This window comes from Podarcis liolepis, assembly GCF_965112155.1.
Source record: "Podarcis liolepis genome assembly, chromosome: 12".
NCBI lineage: Eukaryota > Metazoa > Chordata > Lepidosauria > Squamata > Lacertidae > Podarcis > Podarcis liolepis.
In genome coordinates, this window is record NC_139563.1 from 35153095 (window position 1) to 35173683 (window position 20589).

Genomic DNA, 20589 nt, shown 5'->3' on the forward strand with positions numbered 1-20589 from the left:
GTTCGTCGCCGGCGAGAGGGAGGCGAGGGAAGGGGAAGGGAGCATGGCGGCCTCGGCGTCGGAGAAGAGCAACAAGAAGAAGACGGAGAAGAAACTCGCCGCCCGGGAAGAAGCCAAATTGCTGGCCAGCTTCATGGGGGTCATGAACACCATGAGGAAGCAAGTAAGGCGGGGTGTGGGGTGACCGGCCTCCTAGGGCTCCTTGACCTGTGGGGTCCAATAGGAACATGTTTCTATCTCCCCCCCCCCCCATGGAGTTGACCACGAGCCTGGCACCCGGGCATTTGTGAGCCCGGAGGAGTTGTAGGAGAAGAAACCCATGGCAGGGGGGACACAGCTAACACAAAGTGTTTGGCATTGTTTTGTTGCTGTTTGCAACAGTCCTGTAAAGTAGGCCAGTCAGGACTCCCATATTGCAGAGGTGGAGGAAGGCTGACGAGGCCCACAGATGACGCCTTGCCTAAGAATCATAGAATTGTAGAGTTGGAAGGGACCCCAAGGATCATCTACTCCCACCCCCTGCAATGCTGGAATCTCAGCTAAGCGTCTGTGACAGATGGGCATCCAACCTCTCCAAGGAGAGCCCACAACCTCCCGAGGGAGACTTTCACTGACAGATCTTACTGTCAGGAAAGTTTTTCTGTGTGTTGAGAAGGAATCTCCTTTCTTGTAACTTGACTACCTGATGAGTTCCTGTTAGAGGCGAGATTTGAGAGCAGCATCGGGATTTGTAGTGTAGTCCCTTATATTTGGGCACTACCATGCTGCAATGGATTTCTGGTACACAGAGCAGTTGATGTGAAGCCAAGACCACCCGGTTGCATTCTTTGCTCATTTATCTGGTGTAACTCTTTGTTGTTCCACCCACAAGGATGCACTGGGGAAAAATGAGAATATTCCCAACTTCTGTTACCCTGGCAAATGTGTAAACTTAATTCAGATTCATCTTCCTTTATCTCTAGCATATGTCACCCAAGTGGATAGTATTCTAGAGATACAGAAAGGTGATCACAACAGCATAGGACAGGCGTAGGAAAACTCGGCCCTCCAGATGTTTTGGGACTATAGCTCCCATCATCCCTAGCTAACAGGACCAGTGGTCAGGGATGATGGGAGTTGTAGTCCCAAAACATCTGGAGGGCCTAGTTTGCCTGTGCCTAGCATAGGAGTTAACAGCTATCTTTTTGTGCAGGAAAGCTATTACCAGAACAACTGTTAACAGGCTGTAGGGGTTGGAGCGTTGCAAATGTTGGCAAGCTGTAGTGGAAATAGTGGTTGGAGGTAACACCTTCACCATCAGCCCCCTTTCAGAAGGTACAAGTTAGTCGTGTGCTCAGTGAAGATGACTAGTGCATGACTATGAAACTGGGGTGAAAACTGCTAGTTCAATCATGTACTTAACAGATGTGTTTGGGTAGTACCAGTCTACTGATCTATGAGGCTTAATATTTGCCTTGCTAACCTGTGGCTTGTATTCACCTTTTGCTCAGAGTATACCTATTACAATTAATCCTAAGTAATGGACATTAATTTTAATGGGTCTACACTGAGTTGAATGCAACCAATTTTCTTCATAATCTGCTTTAGTGGTGATTTGTATTGTCATTACTTGCTAGCACTGCCACTGTACCAATTTTAAGATCTATTACATATTTTAGCTCAGTAACAGCTTTGCTCTTGTTCAGTTGCCTTGAGGTGCTTATCTATATTTCAAGTTAAAAATGTGACACACATTTGCTAATATTCTAGCAAATATAAACACTTAAATGGTAGTCTTTCTCCCAAATAGTTGGAGGTCTAAATGGAGACAACTGGAAAATATAAAGTTTCCTTCATTGTCATTTCCACAACAGAGAAAAATAACTGTCAATGTCTTTCTTTTTCTACCTTTTCTACCTTTATAAATTAGTTCAGCAGCTTTTAAATGAAGACAGAATAATGAGAGCATCCATTAAAGTATATGCAGAGAGTACTTTTTAGGAACCTGGTCTCATTTAAAAGCTACTTAACTAATACATTAGTCACTCTGCTATTTTGGTCTATTGTGGAAATGACAATAAAGAAGCAAATGTTCAAGTTGTTTCTATTTAGACCTCCCATAAGCATTTGGGACAATGAGTGCTATTTTAAGTATGTGTTGCTGGCTACAGTATTAAGCCTGCAATCTTCTACATGCTTACCTGGAAGTAAGCCCTATTAAACTAAGAATTATTTCTGAGTAGATAGGCATAGCTTTACAATGTAGGGTTTGCCAAACTGTATGCAAAAATCTCACATACTTGGAGCTGAAGAGCAGCAAAATTGTAATTGTTCATATTGTAAATGTAATTCAGTTACAAGACCAGAGTTTGAATTCCTGCCGCTATGAAGCTCAATGGATGAACTTGGGCCAGTCATTGCCTCTCAGCCTAACCTACTTCACAGGGTTGTTGTGAGGATTAAATGAGAGGAAGAATCACATACACTGCCTTGAGCTCCTTTGAAAAATGGTGATTTTGTCTTCAATAGTGTTTGTTGTACATTTCTGTAGGTCACTAGTTTAGCAAAAAAATAAGACTTTCTACACATTTCTCTGAAATTATGAAATATTACATGTTTTGTCATCATTTTGACTTTTTTGTGCTAGAAAACACTCTGTGATGTCATTCTCATGGTCCAGGAAAGGAAGATCCCAGCTCATCGTGTTGTACTTGCTTCAGCAAGTCACTTCTTTAACTTGATGTTTACCAGTAAGTCTTCAGCTACTCAACTTCTACTGGTTTAAATCATCATCATCATCTACTGACCAGCAGTGTTCAAAATTAGCCAGGAGCATTTTGCTACTGGCACAGGTTCAGTTGCGACTATGTGGAGATTTCTGGGCTCCAGGTTGGCGACCGCAATTAAAAAACCTCTGCCTTAGTCCATAATTAATACAATTTCCACTGTGTGTGTTTCTCTTTCTTGCATACTGGGACAAGTGGATTGTTGTAAGAGCAAGCTACAGCCAAGCAGTTAGTTGAAATCATAGAATTGTAGTGTTGGAAGGGACCTCAAGGTTCATTTAGTCCAACCCCTGGCAGATAAGACATTCCATTGTGGTAACGGCAACCTGCAGTAGATTCAAGGTACCATTTGGCAACAAGCTTATGTACTGAGTTGATAACATTGCGGGCCTGCAAAGAAAGGCAGATTTGGTTTAATAACATATAAGTAGAAACTCTTGAATCTTGTCCAGTTATCTTTACAGTGATATTTCTTCCTTGTCTTTCATCTCTGGTGCTGGACCAACTGTCAGCCTAAGTGCAGTTTAGTAGCACCATGCAGGAGAACAGCTTTAAGCCAAACCATGGCTTAGCATGAATATACTGTCTCCCAAGAAGACGATTGCAGCCACTTTGCTTCTTCCTAGGCTTTTTAGGTTGGTACAGCAGCTAAACCAAGATTTGGCTTAGTGTGTCATCCAACCCCTGGATCATAGTTCAGGTCTCTCCTCAATCATGACTTGTAGCCAAAGGACAAGCTTTGGCCACAGATGATGCTTGAGGACAGGTGTTAACAACAGCCCCAGATTCAGACAACACACTTAGCAAAAACATGGCTTAACTGCCACCGCACTGACCTAAAATGTCTAGGGAGGAGTAAAGCATCCATGGTCTCGGTGGGAGCCAGTATGTATGTGTGGTCACAGTAAGCCACACACTGACTTACCATGTCTTACATGTGAACCAGTGAAGCCACTGATTTTCCACTTGTCTTCCTAAAACACTCTCTCACATGCAATCAGTATATAATAAGACTTGCCAAAAATACACCTGCTTCAGAGAGACTGGCATATTTGCGACCTCCAAGCTTAATATTTAAATGTCTTTAAAAATGGGCTCTAGAGGAAAAGAAGGTGTCCTCTTTTTATCTAACTTTAGGTGCAGATGTTTCTAAGGTCAGAACTCATTCATACCACACTAATTCATCTTTTCTAATTAAATGTTTTGGATAATTTTCCTGTCGAGGTAGAGTTCTGCAGCTTTGTCTGCAATTTGAGAATACCATGATACTAACTTAAGTGCAGTGCACTGAAGTGTGACTAGGATTAGTCTGTTTTTTCTTTTTTAATTTTTACATCAAGGATAGGGAAACCTGTAGTCCTTCAGATGTTCTTGGACTGTCTCCCATCAGCCTCAGCTGGCACAGCCAATAGTGAGGGATGATGGGAGTTGTCCAACAGGAAGGCCACAGGTTGCCATTCCTACCTTGTGCTGGGTTGAAATGTATGTAAGACTGGGATGTAGTTTTGTGAGACCAGAAGTTCTTGATACACCTATTCTTAGTGTACTTGTTTTTCTGTAAATAAGATTTCTATAAGTAATACGGAATTAGGAAAACAGTTGTTAATACATTTAAATCTAGATACCAGCTTGGTCAATTCTAGGTTCTGTTGCTCATTTTGTAACTGATCTCTGCGATTGTCTTGAAGTTTGCTTAACAACTTCCATTGCAACTGCCCCCCCCCCTTAAATTAGAGCAGCAGTTCCTTTGAGATGTGGGTGCAGGGATGGAATTGTTGTTCAGGTTAGATGATGGTGTTATGTATCTAATTGCAGCAAATATGATTGAATCAAAGTCTTATGAAGTGGAGTTAAAAGATGCAGAGCCAGATATTATTGAGCAGCTTGTGGAGTTTGCTTATACTGCAAGGTAGGTTTATTTATAACTCTTAATATCTGCCCATCAGATAGCTTCATGTGAAGCCCAGAAAAGCTGTTAAGTGAATTAATGCTATTTTAATTATTTGTTCAACAGGTAGTACTGTATCTGCCTGTAACATACTGTGTTGCTGTTCTAGTGGTTGAAAACCCTAATTTAATCTAGCTATGTGTATTATCATGTTCCCAGTTCTTGTTGAATGTTTTGGTCATAGTAATGTTGCTACTTTTTTCAGAATTTCCGTAAACAGCAACAATGTCCAGTCATTGTTAGATGCTGCAAATCAATATCAAATTGAACCTGTGAAAAAAATGTGTGTGGACTTCTTAAAAGAGCAAGTTGATGCTTCAAATTGTCTTGGTAAGATGGCTCACTCTATATTGTTTCTAAGAACTCTTGATATTTTTCAAAATTGGCACTTTGGGTCCTTGATTATTTCATTTTTAGGACAGTCTTGCTAATGATACATTTCATGTATTCTACTGGAAAACAAGTTTTATGATTTGAAAATGTATTTATGTCATGCGTATAGTACTGCTACAGTGCCTGCCACCTCTGATTAGCTTTCAGATAAGGCAGACTGAACTATTGTCTTCTATAGAATGTGACTACTGTTAAAGTCTTTCTTCCAACTTGCTAACATGACATCATTGTCTCTCTAGTACTTAGAGCATGACAAATTCAGATTTCATCAATTATGTTACTTCTCAAGATAACTATTTGGGTCATTATTTTTGCCACTGAAGAGAAAAAACTTATATTAAATTATTAATAACATGGTATTTCACATAAAAAAGAAATGGGCAGCATTGGGCTCTGTCAACAGAAACTCTGCGCAAGGGGGCTTCCCCCTTCTACTTCTCCCACACCTGCCCAGAAACTGGCTGGAGGGAATTGGGATAACCCCCAGAACAGCAAAAGGGTGGGGGCAAGAGTGAGTGTTCCATCTATCAAGCTGCAATGCTTGTGCAGATGTAACATTCGTAAGAGCACAAAGTTTAATTCCAACCAATATGCTTTTTCATGAATTTTAAACATCTTTTCATAATTTTTTACTATCTTGCACTAGGTATAAGTGTGTTAGCAGAGTGTCTTGACTGCCCAGAGCTCAAGGCTACTGCAGATGACTTTATCCACCAGCATTTCACAGAGGTTTACAAGACAGACGAGTTTCTGCAGCTAGATGTTAAACGTGTAACACATCTCCTGAATCAAGACACGTTAACTGTAAGAGCAGAAGATCAGGTGAGGGTCCAGTTTCATAGCTATCTTTGTCTTGCATCTGAAATAAGGGTTTGTGTTTTTAGCTATCTTGCTTCAAATATGCAATCTGTGTGGAAACATTTCCTGTCAAAAGTGGAATGCAAATAATTGCTGGCAGAACTTTTAGTACCTGTATGAGTTTCCAACCAGATTCTCCAGCTTTTCAGGTCTCATCTCCCCATGAAGTCCAATGACTTAATGGAGCAGCCTTCAAAGTGGCATGAGGAGTTGTAATGTGAAAAACAGAAGGGCCTCAAATATAGGAGTGCTTAACTGCATCAAAACTAAAGGATCAGTATTTGATTAATTTTTGGCAGGAAAAAAGGCTGGAACATCAGGTGCTTGAAGTAGGAGTCACTATAGTATCCTATAATTTTTATGAGAAATGCGGTTTAAAAAGTGTCCTCAAGGAAAGATTTGTTCCAAAACAGATTGAGACTTTCTGGCATCTGGTATTTTTTCCTCCTTTCCTCCTTTTTGCTATTTGTGGCGTTTTCTCAGTTTTGTAGTTGGTTTTCTGTCTCGTTCTTGTATATCATGGTGTAATGTTTGACAGTTGAAGCGACTCTTTCTAAAAACATTGAGAGTAGTTACTATGAAGGACCAAAAGGTATTAGCATTAGGATTTTTCCACATTATCCAATTGCTTCAGGAAAGTGTAAACTTTAACTGAAACAAAGTTAGATCCTTTCAGTGTGGTGGGACATAAAAATTGTTTCAGTGGCTGAAATATGTTAGAAGTAAAATTTTGTTTTCCAGGTAAGTGGCAGCCCTGTGAGTTATTTCACTCCAATTTACACATGCATGTTCAGCTGTTGCTTGTAGTTTCACAACTCTGAATAGTCATGGCTCTGAATTTTTTTATCTCAGGAGATCAGAAGCAGCTTTTAAATTTGGGATTTCTTCTTAGCCATTCCTGAATGAGGGACTTAAACCCATCTAACTGGCAATATAAGGTATAGCAAGTAATTATTTTTAAAAGCCCTTTGAAGAGCCTAAATTAGACTTCCTTTTTGTAACAGCTGAGCTATCAATTTCCTGGTTCTATAGATGGCTGCTACTGTAAGTACACAGATGTATTTTTCTTTCTTATTTCTAGGTTTATGATGCTGCCGTCAGGTGGCTGAAGTATGACGAGCCAAACCGTCAGCCTTACATGGTTGACATTCTTGCTAAAGTCAGGTTTCCTTTAATTTCAAAGAATTTCCTCAGTAAAACAGTACAAGCTGAGCCACTTATCCAGGACAACCCTGAGTGCCTCAAAATGGTTATCAGTAAGTTTATCTTCCATGTTGTCTCAACTCTCTGTAAAGTTTTTCTTTAAGAACTGCTTATTCCATTTAAATGCATTTTACCCTGTTCTCTCTGTGCCAGGAAGCTGAATCAAAGCTGACTAGTAGCCCTTAATATCGGCATTCTATTTCCTGCAGTTAGAACTATGTCTAATAAATTGCAGACTATGTGAGCTTCATGGTCCAGAGTCTCCCAACTTCAAAAATCTCATTTGTGTGTCACAGCCTTAAACAGTGGATACCAAAATAAGGAAACACCTTGTTATGGGACAGCTTCAAGCAATTATGGGTCACTTAAGAGTTTCATAAAATTATAAGAGCCTGCTGGATTAGACCAGTTGCCCATCTAGTCAAGCATCCTGTTCTCACAGTGGCCAACCAGATGCCTATGGGAAGCCTAACAGCAGGAGCTGAGCACAAGAGCAGTGTCCCCTCCTGCAGTTTCCAGCAACTAGTAGCATACTGCCTCCAATTGTGGAGGCAGAACATAGCCTTTGTGGTTAGTGATAGCCTTATCCTCCATAAATAACCATAGTTTAAAGCCATCCAAATTGGTCACCATCACTGCCTCCTGTGGGAGTGAAGTCCATAGCATAACAGTGTACTGTGTAAAGAACTACTACTGTCTGTCCTGAATCCTCAGTATTTAGCTTCATTGGTTGTCCATGAGTTTGTGTTATGAGATGGGGGGGGGGGGACGACTTATTTGTATCCACTTTCCCCATACCATGGTTCATCTTATACACTTCTATGTCACCTCTTACTTGCTTTCTCTCTAAACTAGAGGCCCCAATGCTGCAACCTCTCCTCCCAGGCGAGTTGCTCTATCCCCTTGATCACGGTTGCCCTTTTCTGAGTGCAATTGCACCATTGATTTGTATAACAGTAGTTCTGCTGGTGCAGTAGTTTTCCTGGTGCTTGTCGAGTGATACTCTGGGCTCCAAGCACCCATTGAAGCAGGCAGCCCAGCTTGCATGTTGAGCACACTGCTTTATGGAAGTGCGTCGTGAGCAACTTACAATCACCAGAAGCCTTCCACATTTGCTATATCAGGAAGATTTTGGGCATCACATGACAGGACAGAATCTCAAAAAAGGATGTGCTCTCCCAAGCCTACATTCCCAGCACCCCTTTCTCAAAGTCTTCAGTGGCTTGGTCATGTCCACAGAATGGAAGATGGCAGGATCCATGCCATCGTGCTCTACAGGGAGCTGGCTTCAGACACCAGGCCCATTAGCAGACCAACTCTGTGTTACAAGAATGACATGAATGATGGCAATATCAATCCCACAGCGTGGAAATCCCTTGGAGATGACCGAGTACCTAGAGACAGTCACGTCAGCACAACCAGTCAGCAACAAAACATGTCTCTCCTGCATCAGTCTCTTACAGCCACAGCAGACATCATATCTCTCCAACGGTTTGACTTCACCCCTAAGGGCACACTCCTCCATTGTCTCCTGAGATAGATGCCAACAACTATGGTGAACATAGTTCTCCAGTGTTTAAAGGGCTTCACCTATCTTTGTTTGCTTTTGAGCGTAATTGAATTATTTTGTTTGCCCTTTAAACCCTAAATGGTCTGGGACCAGGGAATCTGGAGGACTGCATCTTCCCCATTATATCAATTTAGATTTCCCAAGATCTGACTCCAGTTTTCCTCACCACTTAATAATAGTAGAAGGCCTTCTCTGTGTTGGCACCTTGGTTGTAGAATTCCCTCAGCTACAAGTTCAAGTTTGTTTGTCTTTGTGCCCTTGTGCACTTTTTGTTGCAGCTGGAGTGAAGATGAAGAAAGTGCTCTAGGATTTTTCTGTGATCCGCATGTCCTATTTGGATGAGTGGGGGGATGGCAGCAATGATCCTGGGAATCCTGTACAAAGACAAGTATAATCAGCATCTTCCTTCCCCCTTTCCTTCTGTTGATTACTGCAGCCATGGGTTTCTGGCTAGCCACCTTTCACCTAACCCCAGGAAAACACCCCCACCAAATCATCCCACCCTCCTCTTCACTAAAGTAACTTATTTCAATAAACTGGGCCTCACTTTAAGATGCAAAATAGAAGATACCAGAGTATTCATTACCAAAGGCCACCTTAATACCTGAAAAAAAGTTATTGGAAGGATCAGTATGCCTTTAAAACCAGCTCGTATGTTTCAGATTTCTTAGGCTTCAGATATAATTGGTAAGAACATTAATATCTATACAAAAATAGCCTGAGTAATGACATTTCTCTCAGCTGTTGAAGAACAGTAAACCTACGCACCACCATCTGTGTCTTCAATGCAGATCCGGGCTGCTTCTCAAGTATATGCTAAGTAAAAACAAAGAAAAAGAAGGAAAGATTGGATAAAACCTTTAAGCTGTGTTCTTGTTTAGGTGTAGTGAGAAATATTTTATAGATACTAAGCTTTGATTATTTAAAACATATTGGATGTTGATGTTTCTTCCCAGTGTATTTGATGACATACTCAGTGGCATAATATTCCAAGAGGTTTATTCCATGGTAATCAGTTTGTCTCGCTGTACAGGTACTTTATACATATCAGTGAATATAGAAACATGTTTTAAAGACACTTCATCATTTTTTTTGTGGCAGCCTTTCTGTATTTCAGAGGTTGCATGTGATTTTTGAAAAATGGTTAAAAACAGACTTTTATTTTTTCCCTCCTCTTTAATTTTTGTCTATCCTTGCTTTGAAAACAGAGATTTCTCTTAGAATTGCATGGAATCATTGTGTATACCTTCTGGTTTAGGTGGCATGAGATACCATCTGCTTTCTCCAGAGGACAGAGAAGAGTTGGTGGATGGCACTCGCCCGCGAAGAAAAAAGCACGATTACCGCATTGCCTTGTTTGGTGGCTCACAGCCGCAGTCATGTCGGTATTTTAATCCAAAGGTAGCTCTGATCTTTCAGAATTTCAACAGATAGTGTGTAGCCGAAAAATTCATCATCTCTTTCATTATATAACCAGTTTCATCACTACAGATATAGATATGAGAATAGATATAAAATTAGTTTGTTCTTGCACTTGTGAGATTTCACAAAACAAGCGTTTTTGTTGTTAAATTGTGGGAGGACAGGTTGTAAGGAACAATGTAATAAGGGATAGCTAGATGATACAGGGAACTTTCTGTAGTGCAGAGCTATTTTGAGGTTTTTGAGGTTTCTACGGCAACTTTAATGTTTCTTACACTTACGTATGGACTTTCATTGTTGCTAGAAATAGCTTTCTATTTTGTATAGTCGTTTATAAATTAAAATCCCCAAATAGTTGATCATTATTAAAGTAACAAATTTGAATCCTGTGAAAACTCACATAGGGAAATGGGGAAAACTGGTCTGAGAGGAAGTATGTCCTCCAAGTCCAATAAATCCCCCTCTTGTGATCCTTTCAGCAAATGGAGTAGTCTGTCAGAAGGATGCTTTGTGGGAGTGAAGGCCCCTCTTATTTGAACAACCTAAAAGTGAGCATTAGTTACTTGTTTCATGGCTTTCAGAATCCTTGCTGTGGTGCCTCAGCAATGTCTGTTGGGGTGGGAGTTACTGAATTGTCATCTTATGCTTGCTATCTTTTGAAGGTGTTCTGTCAGCCTCTGCTAGCGCAAGATGTTGCTGGACTAGAAAGCTATAATGATTATTGACTATATTTTTAAATGTCAGTTTTTTCCAACTCACTGCAATTCAACATATTGGCAGATAAATGCTCTATCAGTTGTTTTAAAATATATTTTCATGTGACTAATTGCACCCAGATTGAGAAAAGCACATGAATGAACACCCCATTGAGATAGTGCAGGTAAATAGAATCTTGTTTAGATGATCATCTTATTTATACCTGAGGTTTTTGATACAACAGGGGATACACAGGTATGCTGGCTCAGACAATATTATTATGATTATTAATTAAATTTATATACCACCCTATACCCACAGGTCTCACGGTTCACAAGATAAAATTACAATATAAAAACACACAATACATAATCAAAATATAAACATAAACAGCTGAATAACCCCATAAAACAGTTAAAAACAATTTTTTTAAAAAAAATAAAAAATACAATTAAAAAGCAGTTTTAAAGAATGTAGTGTTCTCTTGTACTTTGACTGTGATATGGCTAGGACCTTACTGCTTTTTACTGCTTTTTGTAACTATCTGGTTCTTGGAATGTGCATTAATTTCCATTAATTTATCCCAGTTGCTCAAATTTGGCTGTGTTTGTATACATGTTTCAACCCTACTGATGACTCTGCTGGTGTTTTTTGCAGCACCATTAGTAGTTTATTACAGGTAGACCAATTGAAGGTATATTATATATCATTTGTAGCATGGAGAATGAGCTCTTTGTTGCCATGACAACAATTTTTCCCTAGTTCTATTTTATCTGATTCTATTCCTTAAGATCTGCTATTTTCTTCTAAACACTTTTTTGTATTGTTCTGTTCTCTTTCTTGACTCCATTTATCTATTGAATTTTAAAATCAAGCCAACTAATAACAGCCAGGAGTTTCTCAACAGATTCTCAGTTGGTTACTTTTGTCCTCCTCTCCTCCCCTATCCTCCAGTTAATTATTGTTGATGCCCCAAGTGTAAGGAAGATGTGAAGATAACACATTAACATAATTAATCTCTGCAAACGTGTGTGAAGGAAGTTTTCAATAATTATGATGTTGTCTGAGCAGCGTGTCCGCTGCAGACAGGATTCCACCTATAATAAAACAGTGGTAAAGACGGTAACAGTGGCCTATTAAATCTAAGCCCCATTTTTTTTCAACACCCACTGTAATACATGCAAACGAGTTTTCCACCGTTCCGTAAACTCACATTTATTTATTTATTTAAGATACCGTACACCACTTTTCAGGCAGACATAAAGCGGTTTGCATAAAACATTTAAATCAATCAAAGCTATGCAGTGAAATAGCAAATACATGCTACAAGGGGAGAAAAAAATTGTGAAAACTAAAACTCCTGTCAGAGCAAAATGGTTCCTGAATCAGCCTTGTAGTGGCAGTTGGTTGGGAAAGGCCACTCAGAGAATACCAGGAGCTAGATAGCAGACAGCTTTCCAGGCTCTTCTCCACATCGCTTCCTAACATACAAATGTGGTGTACTACTATTATCAAGGTACATTTTTATAAAAGCCTAGTGGTTAGAGTGTTGGACTAAGACGAGGGGCATGCAAGTTGAAGTCCTTACTTCATTATAAAGCTTCTATGACTTTGAGAGTCACTATCTGTCAACCTAAATTACCCTGCAACGTAATTTTGAGGGTAAAATGCACAGGGGGAAGAACCATGTATGCCACACCAGCTTCATTGGACAAATAAATAACAATGGTCTCAGAATTCTGAAGAATTTACACAGCGCAGTATTCTCTCCCAAACCTCTATCTTTTCTCATACAGGATTACAGCTGGACAGACATCCGATGTCCCTTTGAAAAGCGGAGGGATGCAGCTTGTGTTTTCTGGGACAACGTGGTTTATATTTTGGGCGGCTCCCAACTTTTTCCTATAAAGCGAATGGACTGTTACAATGTTGTGAAAGACAGCTGGTATTCCAAGCTGGGGCCTCCAACACCTAGGGATAGCCTTGCAGCTTGTGCAGCAGAGGGTAAAATATATACATCTGGTGGTTCTGAAGTAGGTAAGACACTCGAAGGGTCTGCTGGTGGGTCTGTAAAGTAGAAGTCGTGTGTGGCATCCTAATGTTGTCATTGAATTTTACTTTAAAAAAGAAATGGCACTCGCTGCCAAAACTCAGAAGCCATCTTATCCAATGTGGGCCTTAAAACATAGAGCAAAAAACAAAAACAAAAATCAGTGAACTGTATCCAACTAAGTTCTACTCTGAATACACTCTTTGAAATTAATGGACCTAAGTTAGTCATGCCCCTGAATTTCAATAGGACTAGTCTTAGTATGACTGGTATTGGATACAACAGTGTATTTTTAGAAGGGATATTTGTCATGTCAGCTTCATTTAGCCACCTAAATCTGGAAATGAAAGTACTGTATATATCTGACATTTATCTGTAACTTACAGTACAACTGGTACAGATAGCAAGAGTTCATGGTTTACCTCACCCCCAGGCTGCAACCCTATGTCCACTTGTATTTTTGTGGGACAGCTCAGAAAATACTACAGTTGGGACATCATAGATAGTGAGCATTTGCAGGGGATAATGAACATGTGTGGGATAGATTAAATGCCCACTAGTTCTCCCCTGCAAATTCATTTCTCCAAGTTTATGAGGCAAACTTGCTTCATAACGTGTATCTCTAGTACAGATCTATTGGACTGTTGCAGCAAGGGAAGCTCAGTCCACCTTTCCTAATGGTTTTGCCAGTTTGCGCTCACTATGGGGAGAGTGTCTTCCTTCTGTGGTTCTATCTTTGCTGCCATCTTTGCTTTGTGAGAGAAGGTCTCCAACCTTTTCGGTATTTATTCACGTTCAAAAAGTAAACACCAGTGCTCTGTTATGTGGCGTCTTTCTATCTAAGAAAGCCAGAGCAGGTAGCAAAGATTCAAACAACAAAAACAGAATAGCCAAAACCTAAAATGCCAAACAGAACACATTCATAGATTTAACATCAGCTAAACAGTAAAGCAGGAGCTGCTTCATTCTCTTCCTTCCATTCCTTAAGTGCTTGCCTGAAAAAAAACTGGCTTGGAGCTGAAAGGATAAGACAGAGAATGCCAAGTCAACATCTCTGAAAGGGTATTGCAAAGTCTGAGCACCAGCACTGAGAGAGGAGTATACCAGGTATCCACCTGCTTAATCTCTGATACCAGGGCATTCAGAGCAGGACTGCGAGTAGTGATATCAGCAAATGGGCAGTTCCATGTGGATTATGCTATTGCTGCAAAGGAAGACTTTGTTCCCTGAATTGTATATATTTTAGATGCAGATGGCACAGAAAAGAATTTTTTTTAAAGGATTATCAGTATCACAGGAAGGTTGCTTGTATATAGGATCACGTACCTTGTTTTGGAAAACATAACCTTAAAACCGTACAGCTTGAAGTGTCATGTGAAGCATTCAACTGCTGCACTAGAAGACAAATTACAACAATGACCTTATTGCAGTGTTGCATGTAATTCATAGAATCTCCAAATATTCTCTAAATCAGGTTGCTTGTCTCTTTATTTAAAGGAAATTCTGCATTATATTTGTTTGAATGCTATGATACCAGAACAGAAAGTTGGCACACAAAGCCCAGTATGCTGACTCAGCGATGCAGTCATGGGATGGTAGAGGCAAATGGTCTCATATACGTATGTGGAGGAAGTTTAGGAAACAATGTTTCTGGAAGAGTCTTGAATTCCTGTGAAGTTTATGATCCAGCAACAGAAACGTATGTATTGATTTCAATCAATTTTATTGTGTGTTTAACCATCTACAGGCCAATTACACAAATGCAACTTCTTCTGGAGTGCCCTTCCCTGGCAGATTTGTGAGGCTCTTTCACTGCTTGCATCAGGAGGGCAGTTAAAACTTTTAAATCGGGTTTTAAAGCCTTTTAGATATTTCAGATGCTGTGAATTTTGTTTGTTGTTAATATTGTTCTACCGTTTATTATGTAATGTATTTTTATAAGGAGCAAGAGCTTTTAAGCAACCAAAATTAGCTTAGATCTGTGCTCCATTTTAACTGACAGTTCCTCTGGCATGCTTTCGCAATAGTGGAACTAAATCATAAGTTAACTATAAATTCCCTTCTCTGCAACTTTGGTATTTACCATACTTGATGGAAAAAGAACTGCTCATAGTATGAAATTGAGTGAACGTGTTTTTAAAATTACATGCTTTAAATATTTTCAGGTGGACAGAGTTGTGTCCGATGCTTGAAGCCCGAAAAAATCATGGACTTGTGTTTGTGAAAGACAAAATATTTGCCGTTGGGGGACAGAATGGCTTAGGTAACTGATAATTTTTATTAAAATCTGCTGTGCCAGAGGTAAGATGTACAAATAATTGTGCCAGCTACAGCTTCTCAAAATTGGCCAGCTTTGGATGGATGCGAGTTTCAAGTGAACTGACTGGTGAAGATTGTTGGACCACCAGCTTAGTGGCAGAATGAGCTGTGTCTCTGCATGTTTTTTAGGGTGGTTAGTGGAAGGAGTCTTGCAGTCATGCCTCACTACAAGAGTGAATATGAGATGTTTGCTGTTTGATCAGACTTGTCCAGACCTGCAGTTTTGCTGTTAATGGTATCACATGTAGAGTATTGAACACTTCTCTACCAGTACACTGTAATTTTACATACTCTCCCATATATGAAAGCCATCTACAAAGCATATATCCATCATGACTGGGATGACCTATAAAGGTAAAGGGACCTCTGACCATTAGGTCCAGTCGTGGCCAACACTGGGGTTGCGGCACTCATCTTGCTTTATTGGCCGAGGGAGCTGGTGTACAGCTTCCGAGGTCATGTAGCCAGCATGACTAAGCCGCTTCTGGCGAACCAGAGCAGCGCACAGAAATGCCATTTGCCTTCCCACCGGAGCGGTACCTGTTTATCTACTTGCACTTTGACGTGCTTTCGAACTGCTAGGTTGGCAGGAGCAGGGACCGAGCAACGGAAGCTCACCCCATCACGGGGATTCGAACCGTGGACCTTCTGATCAGCAGGTCCTAGGCTCTGGTTTAACCCACAGTGCCACCCGTGTCCGTGGGATTGTCCTATACATAGGGTTAAATACCATTTATATAGAAAATTAAAATAATTTCTCCTTAAAGCAGTGGAAATTGAGACTTTTAAGAGAACAATTCTATACCTACGTACCTCAGAGTAAGTGCCATTGAATTCAATGGCAGTTACTTCTAAGTAGACATTTAGAAGGCTTGCACTGTAAATTTTGAATTATTATCACCCTGCGATAACTTTGATCTTGTTTTCAAACCTTGGATTTTGTTTCCTTTCCTCAGTTATTAAGTCCCAGATAATTTTAGATGCTAAATTTTTCAAACCATCCTTGCAGCTATTGCTTTTACTTCACCATACTAGAGGAAGTTCAATTTGGGAAGGATTCTGTATCTCAAGTGATCACTATGTTGGAAGTTTGAGAAATCATGGTTGATACTTATCCGTGTGTTTTCTCTTCTCTTTAAAGGTGGCTTAGACAATGTGGAATATTATGACATTAAAGTGAATGAGTGGAAGATGGTCTCTCCCATGCCATGGAAAGGTGTGACTGTAAAATGTGCTGCTGTGGGTTCCATAGTTTATGTCTTAGCAGGCTTTCAGGGTGTAGGTCGTTTGGGACACATCCTTGAATATAATACTGAAACTGATAAATGGATAGCCAACTCTAAAGTCCGTGCTTTCCCAGTGACCAGCTGTTTAATCTGTGTAGTTGATACTTGCGGAGCAAATGAGGAGACACTAGAAACATGAAGATTTCAGGATTGCTACTTATGATGTTTCTGCATTTCAATTTCATCTTGTCAAGATGTCGGTACTACAGAAATTTTTTTGATGAAATCCTTCACTTTATCTCCACTATGTGTATAAGGTGGATTTGCTTGTCAAAGTTTTTTTTTGGAAGTAACTCAAGAATCTACAACCCTAGATTGAAGACACATGAAGTTTCCTTAAGATGCATGTGTGCAGTTTTGCCACAAACTCTGCTAAGTATATTGTGAAATATTCCAACAAGAGATTATTATTTTTTAGTAACCTTCATTTTTCAGAGTTTGAAATAATATCTTCAGGTAGCAAAAATGAATGAAACAAACCCTATTAGTTGGAGTAACTTTGCTCAGACATCTGTTCTGCTGAAACATCTGTTCTACAAAGAGAGATACTGCATTACTTCAATGCAGGTCCCCCACAGGATGGTATCCAGTTACTGAGTGAAAAGTTACTGAGTGCTTTCTAACTATTTATGCACCTTCTTCTGGTACTGAGCAGGCTCAGATAACTAGGGGCATATCTTATATGAGCATCTTTCACGCAACTAGAATGGTGACTGGCAACAGGCAGTTACTCCCTCCTCATGTTCTTAATGCCATCTGTGCAAAGGCACAAACCTGTGGTATGTTTCCACTATGTCCTGTCCGCCATGTGCATGGGATATGATGCTTTTTCATTAGTGCATCTACTTCCTAAAATATTTACTGTGCAGATGAGGGTACAAACTGCACCTCTCTACAGGAGTCCTACCTAGACATACTAGAAGGCAGCTGTTCATTTACAGGAGAAAGTAAATGTGTTGTTAGGAATAGTTGGAGTGGAACTAAACTTGCCCAGGCAATTTCCATTCATTGGTGTTGTCCCTAATTGCAGTCTAATAAGTGTAGGGTAGCCGAAGTAAAACCCAGGAAATAAGTTTGTTTAGAATGTCTGTTCCTTCCAGTTCCTTCTTCTCATTGGGGTAGATCAAAATTCATACCATTTTTTACATGCCTGATTTAATATGCACCTAAAGTTCCAAAAACTGCATAGTGTGTCCTGTAAAAAGATTGACATAAGTTTACATGTGATAAAGTGAACGACTTATGACTTGTGCAAAAACACGTTTGGGGTATAATATGTGCTTTAGGTTGAGAACATCCTATATTATTTAAAGTACATTTTTGTATACTTTGTAATACTGCCTTTAATACTATGTTAAAGTGATACACATACCTGCAGAGTGATGCAAGTCTAATATTTAAAATGACTATTTTTTCATGTTGAGTCTTTAAAAAAAATCTGAAGCACATTTTTTATATTATGTTTTAAAGTATTTCCCTCATCAAACCTTTTGCCAAAAATTGAATAATTTGATCAATAAGAAACTTAAATCTAGCAGATGCTAGTTTTAACTTTTTTGTTTTTAAAGGGGATTCCCATATAGTGCACATTTAACTTCCATCAGTCCAAATATGGACCATCCAGTATGAAAACTCATTTTCCTTAATTCTAGATATATCCCTGTTACGAAACTAGACATTGTGTGACAAAACGGATTCATTGTCAGTTCTTAGTAAATGGACTCGGTGCAACAAGTTTTATTGGACTGTTTTTGTGTATTAACAAATAATGTATTGATAAACCTTGCCTACTGATTACTTTTGCTAAGTAGAAGCAATTTTTTTGGGAAACATACCTCAGTGAGGCTTGTTGTCAGTAAACTTTGTTAAATAAATATGTTTTTCTTAAGGTGGTCATGAAGTGTTCATTTAATAGTCCATGTTAAAATATGTGAAGAGACTTTATTTCCATAACCTGGACTATCTTTTAGGGAAAATCAGTAGCATTATCTTTGGTAAGAAAAGATCTGTCAAATTTAATTTGGCTGGGAAGAGCCAGAAAGTTCCAGCCCTTTCCCAATTGTATTCTTCATTCAAGGAAAAGTTCATTCTAATATGAGAGTCCATATTAAAAGATAGAAAAGAAATCTAAGCAAATTTTATGAATACACAAGTAGAGGAAGAAACTCTTTAAGGCAGCAATTTGTAGGGCTGACAATGAAGTAGTACATAGAATCGAATAAGGAATAGAATACTTGACAAGAGTGTCTGCTTTCAAATAGGCCTGTCTGTACATTAAGATTGATGTGGAATGCTGCCTTGACTGCCACATCTGCCTGGAATTCAATATGTGCTGACATGGAAAAAAGGATTCTTGTTACAGGTGCCTTGAATTCACTTGCTTCTCAAATACAAGTGGCACCAACTCTTGGTACCAGTTGAAGAGTAGTTCAGTAGTTCACCCAGTTGCTGCCTATGATGATTTTATTGGTTTTTGCATATTTTATTCTGCTGTTCTATTATGCATTTTTAATTTAACCTGCTTTTGAATTTTAGTAATAGTAAAAAAATACATTAAATAAAAAAACCTAGAACTTAGGAGCAAACACATATCTGTGGGTGCTCTTATTGTACACTTTTCTCATTTAACAACCTTTTTGAATGCTGCCAATAGAGTTGTGAGAAATAGAAATCAAGGTGCATGGAAGTTACTTTCAAGTGTGTGATAGCATTGGAAATAGTAGATATGGAAGCCAACTTCAGTGCACATTGCTTTTCATTAAGGTTAATCTCTGCTATTTAATACCGCTGTTCTTTGACAGCTGAAGGCGTGGTTTGAAAAAGGCACCTATCTAAACTCTAGTGCAAGTTAAGAAGTAGAGGGGTAGATATTGATAAATTAAACCTAGAACAACAGACACTGCTCTTTGGACATTTGTGAAGTGATTGCTGCTGGGAAATAGTTCCTATCATTTGGAGTCTCCAAAGAAGAAAAAGCAAGTAAAGACAAGGTACAACTTTAAGAAAAGAGAAAGAGAACCACATTGACACACTCGCATCTCTATTTGGATTTAGAGTCAAAATGAAATGACAAAATGTTGATGTATAGTCTTATTTCTATATTACTGTTCAGGGCTCTTAATATGAACTTAGTCACACATGATCTTTGGATGAAGGCTGGCATATAAATTTAATAAATAATAAAGAAATAAGTAAGAACCACCTTGGCCTTGGCACAAAAGGCTCATCTAGTAGGCAATAGCCACTGTGGGAATCCTAAGTAGTCCCATGGGCGTAGCCAGGATTTATGTTGGGGTGGCAGGCTTTAAGTTAGTGGGGCAGAACCTCAGTTACTTAGTATTTTTTATTGATTTACTTGATTTGGGGGTGGCACCAAACCCCCTTGGCTACACTCATGAGTAATTGCTTTCCAAAACCCCATAGCTGCCACACAAAGCAAGTAGCCTTTGTGTGCTTTTGTTCTCCAGGAACTAGCATTCAGAGACTTAAGCGTCCCTTGAACCTGGAAAGTCACCATTAGGAGGAGAGTTAAGGGTGAGGGTGGAGGAATAAAACAAAAAGACACCTGTTCATGTGTTTTTTCCAGCTAACCCTGCAGCATTTGGGGGCTGACAGTGCACTATGACGTATAGTGCTTGCCAAATATCTGTCATACACAGACTCTTAGCTCATCTGACGACGTCGGCTCTACGAAAGCTGACGGGTTTTGCCATCACTTAGCGCCGCGCTACCGTGCTGCCTGCGGTCTTAACCCGCCGCCGCTTCCTCGTAGGAGAAGAAACCCCCACCGAATTCAACAGCCCCCGTTGCTGAGCAGACCTGGGCAGGAGGACGGCGCTGCCGCACGTCGTCTCCTCTGGAAAGTCACGCCATAGTTTGGAAGAGCGAGGAAACGGCGCTTCGAATCCTCGCCGCGGCTCCTCAACTGCCGCTCCCAACGGCTCTGCGCGCGCCGAAGCGGTTTGTTGTTTTTTCGTTTCCACCAACTGCCAGCGGGCTGCTGACGTCTTAGGAAAGAGCCGCTCGGAGGGGGCTCGCGCTCGCCCAGCGAGGCTGCTGCCGACGCCCGCGCGTCATCA

General features: G+C 39.9%; 1 protein-coding gene and 1 long non-coding RNA gene across 6 annotated transcripts; one reads left to right on the top strand and one right to left on the bottom strand.

The window, feature by feature from the left end:
* Positions 1-28: 28 nt before the first annotated feature.
* KLHL7 (kelch like family member 7) lies at positions 29-18398 on the top strand. Its single transcript, XM_083468226.1, has 11 exons — positions 29-163; positions 2627-2729; positions 4581-4674; positions 4919-5043; positions 5753-5928; positions 7046-7220; positions 9996-10138; positions 12652-12892; positions 14403-14604; positions 15071-15168; positions 16366-18398. Exons 1-11 carry the CDS (start codon positions 44-46, stop codon positions 16647-16649), a joined length of 1761 nt encoding a protein of 586 aa, XP_083324352.1. The 5' UTR covers positions 29-43; the 3' UTR covers positions 16650-18398.
* On the bottom strand, positions 2287-20468 carry LOC310690006. Of its 5 annotated transcripts, none has more exons than XR_014517756.1 (6): positions 20330-20468; positions 14232-14300; positions 9984-11952; positions 9506-9553; positions 8942-9111; positions 2287-3155 (listed from the first exon to the last, which is right to left on the bottom strand). It is a non-coding gene; the product is annotated as an uncharacterized lncRNA (long non-coding RNA). The 5 variants fall into 5 exon arrangements; XR_014517758.1 differs by lacking the exon at positions 2287-3155 and adding an exon at positions 6320-6517; XR_014517757.1 differs by lacking the exon at positions 8942-9111 and having other exon boundaries at positions 2952-3155.
* Between the last annotated feature and the right edge of the window lie 121 nt (positions 20469-20589).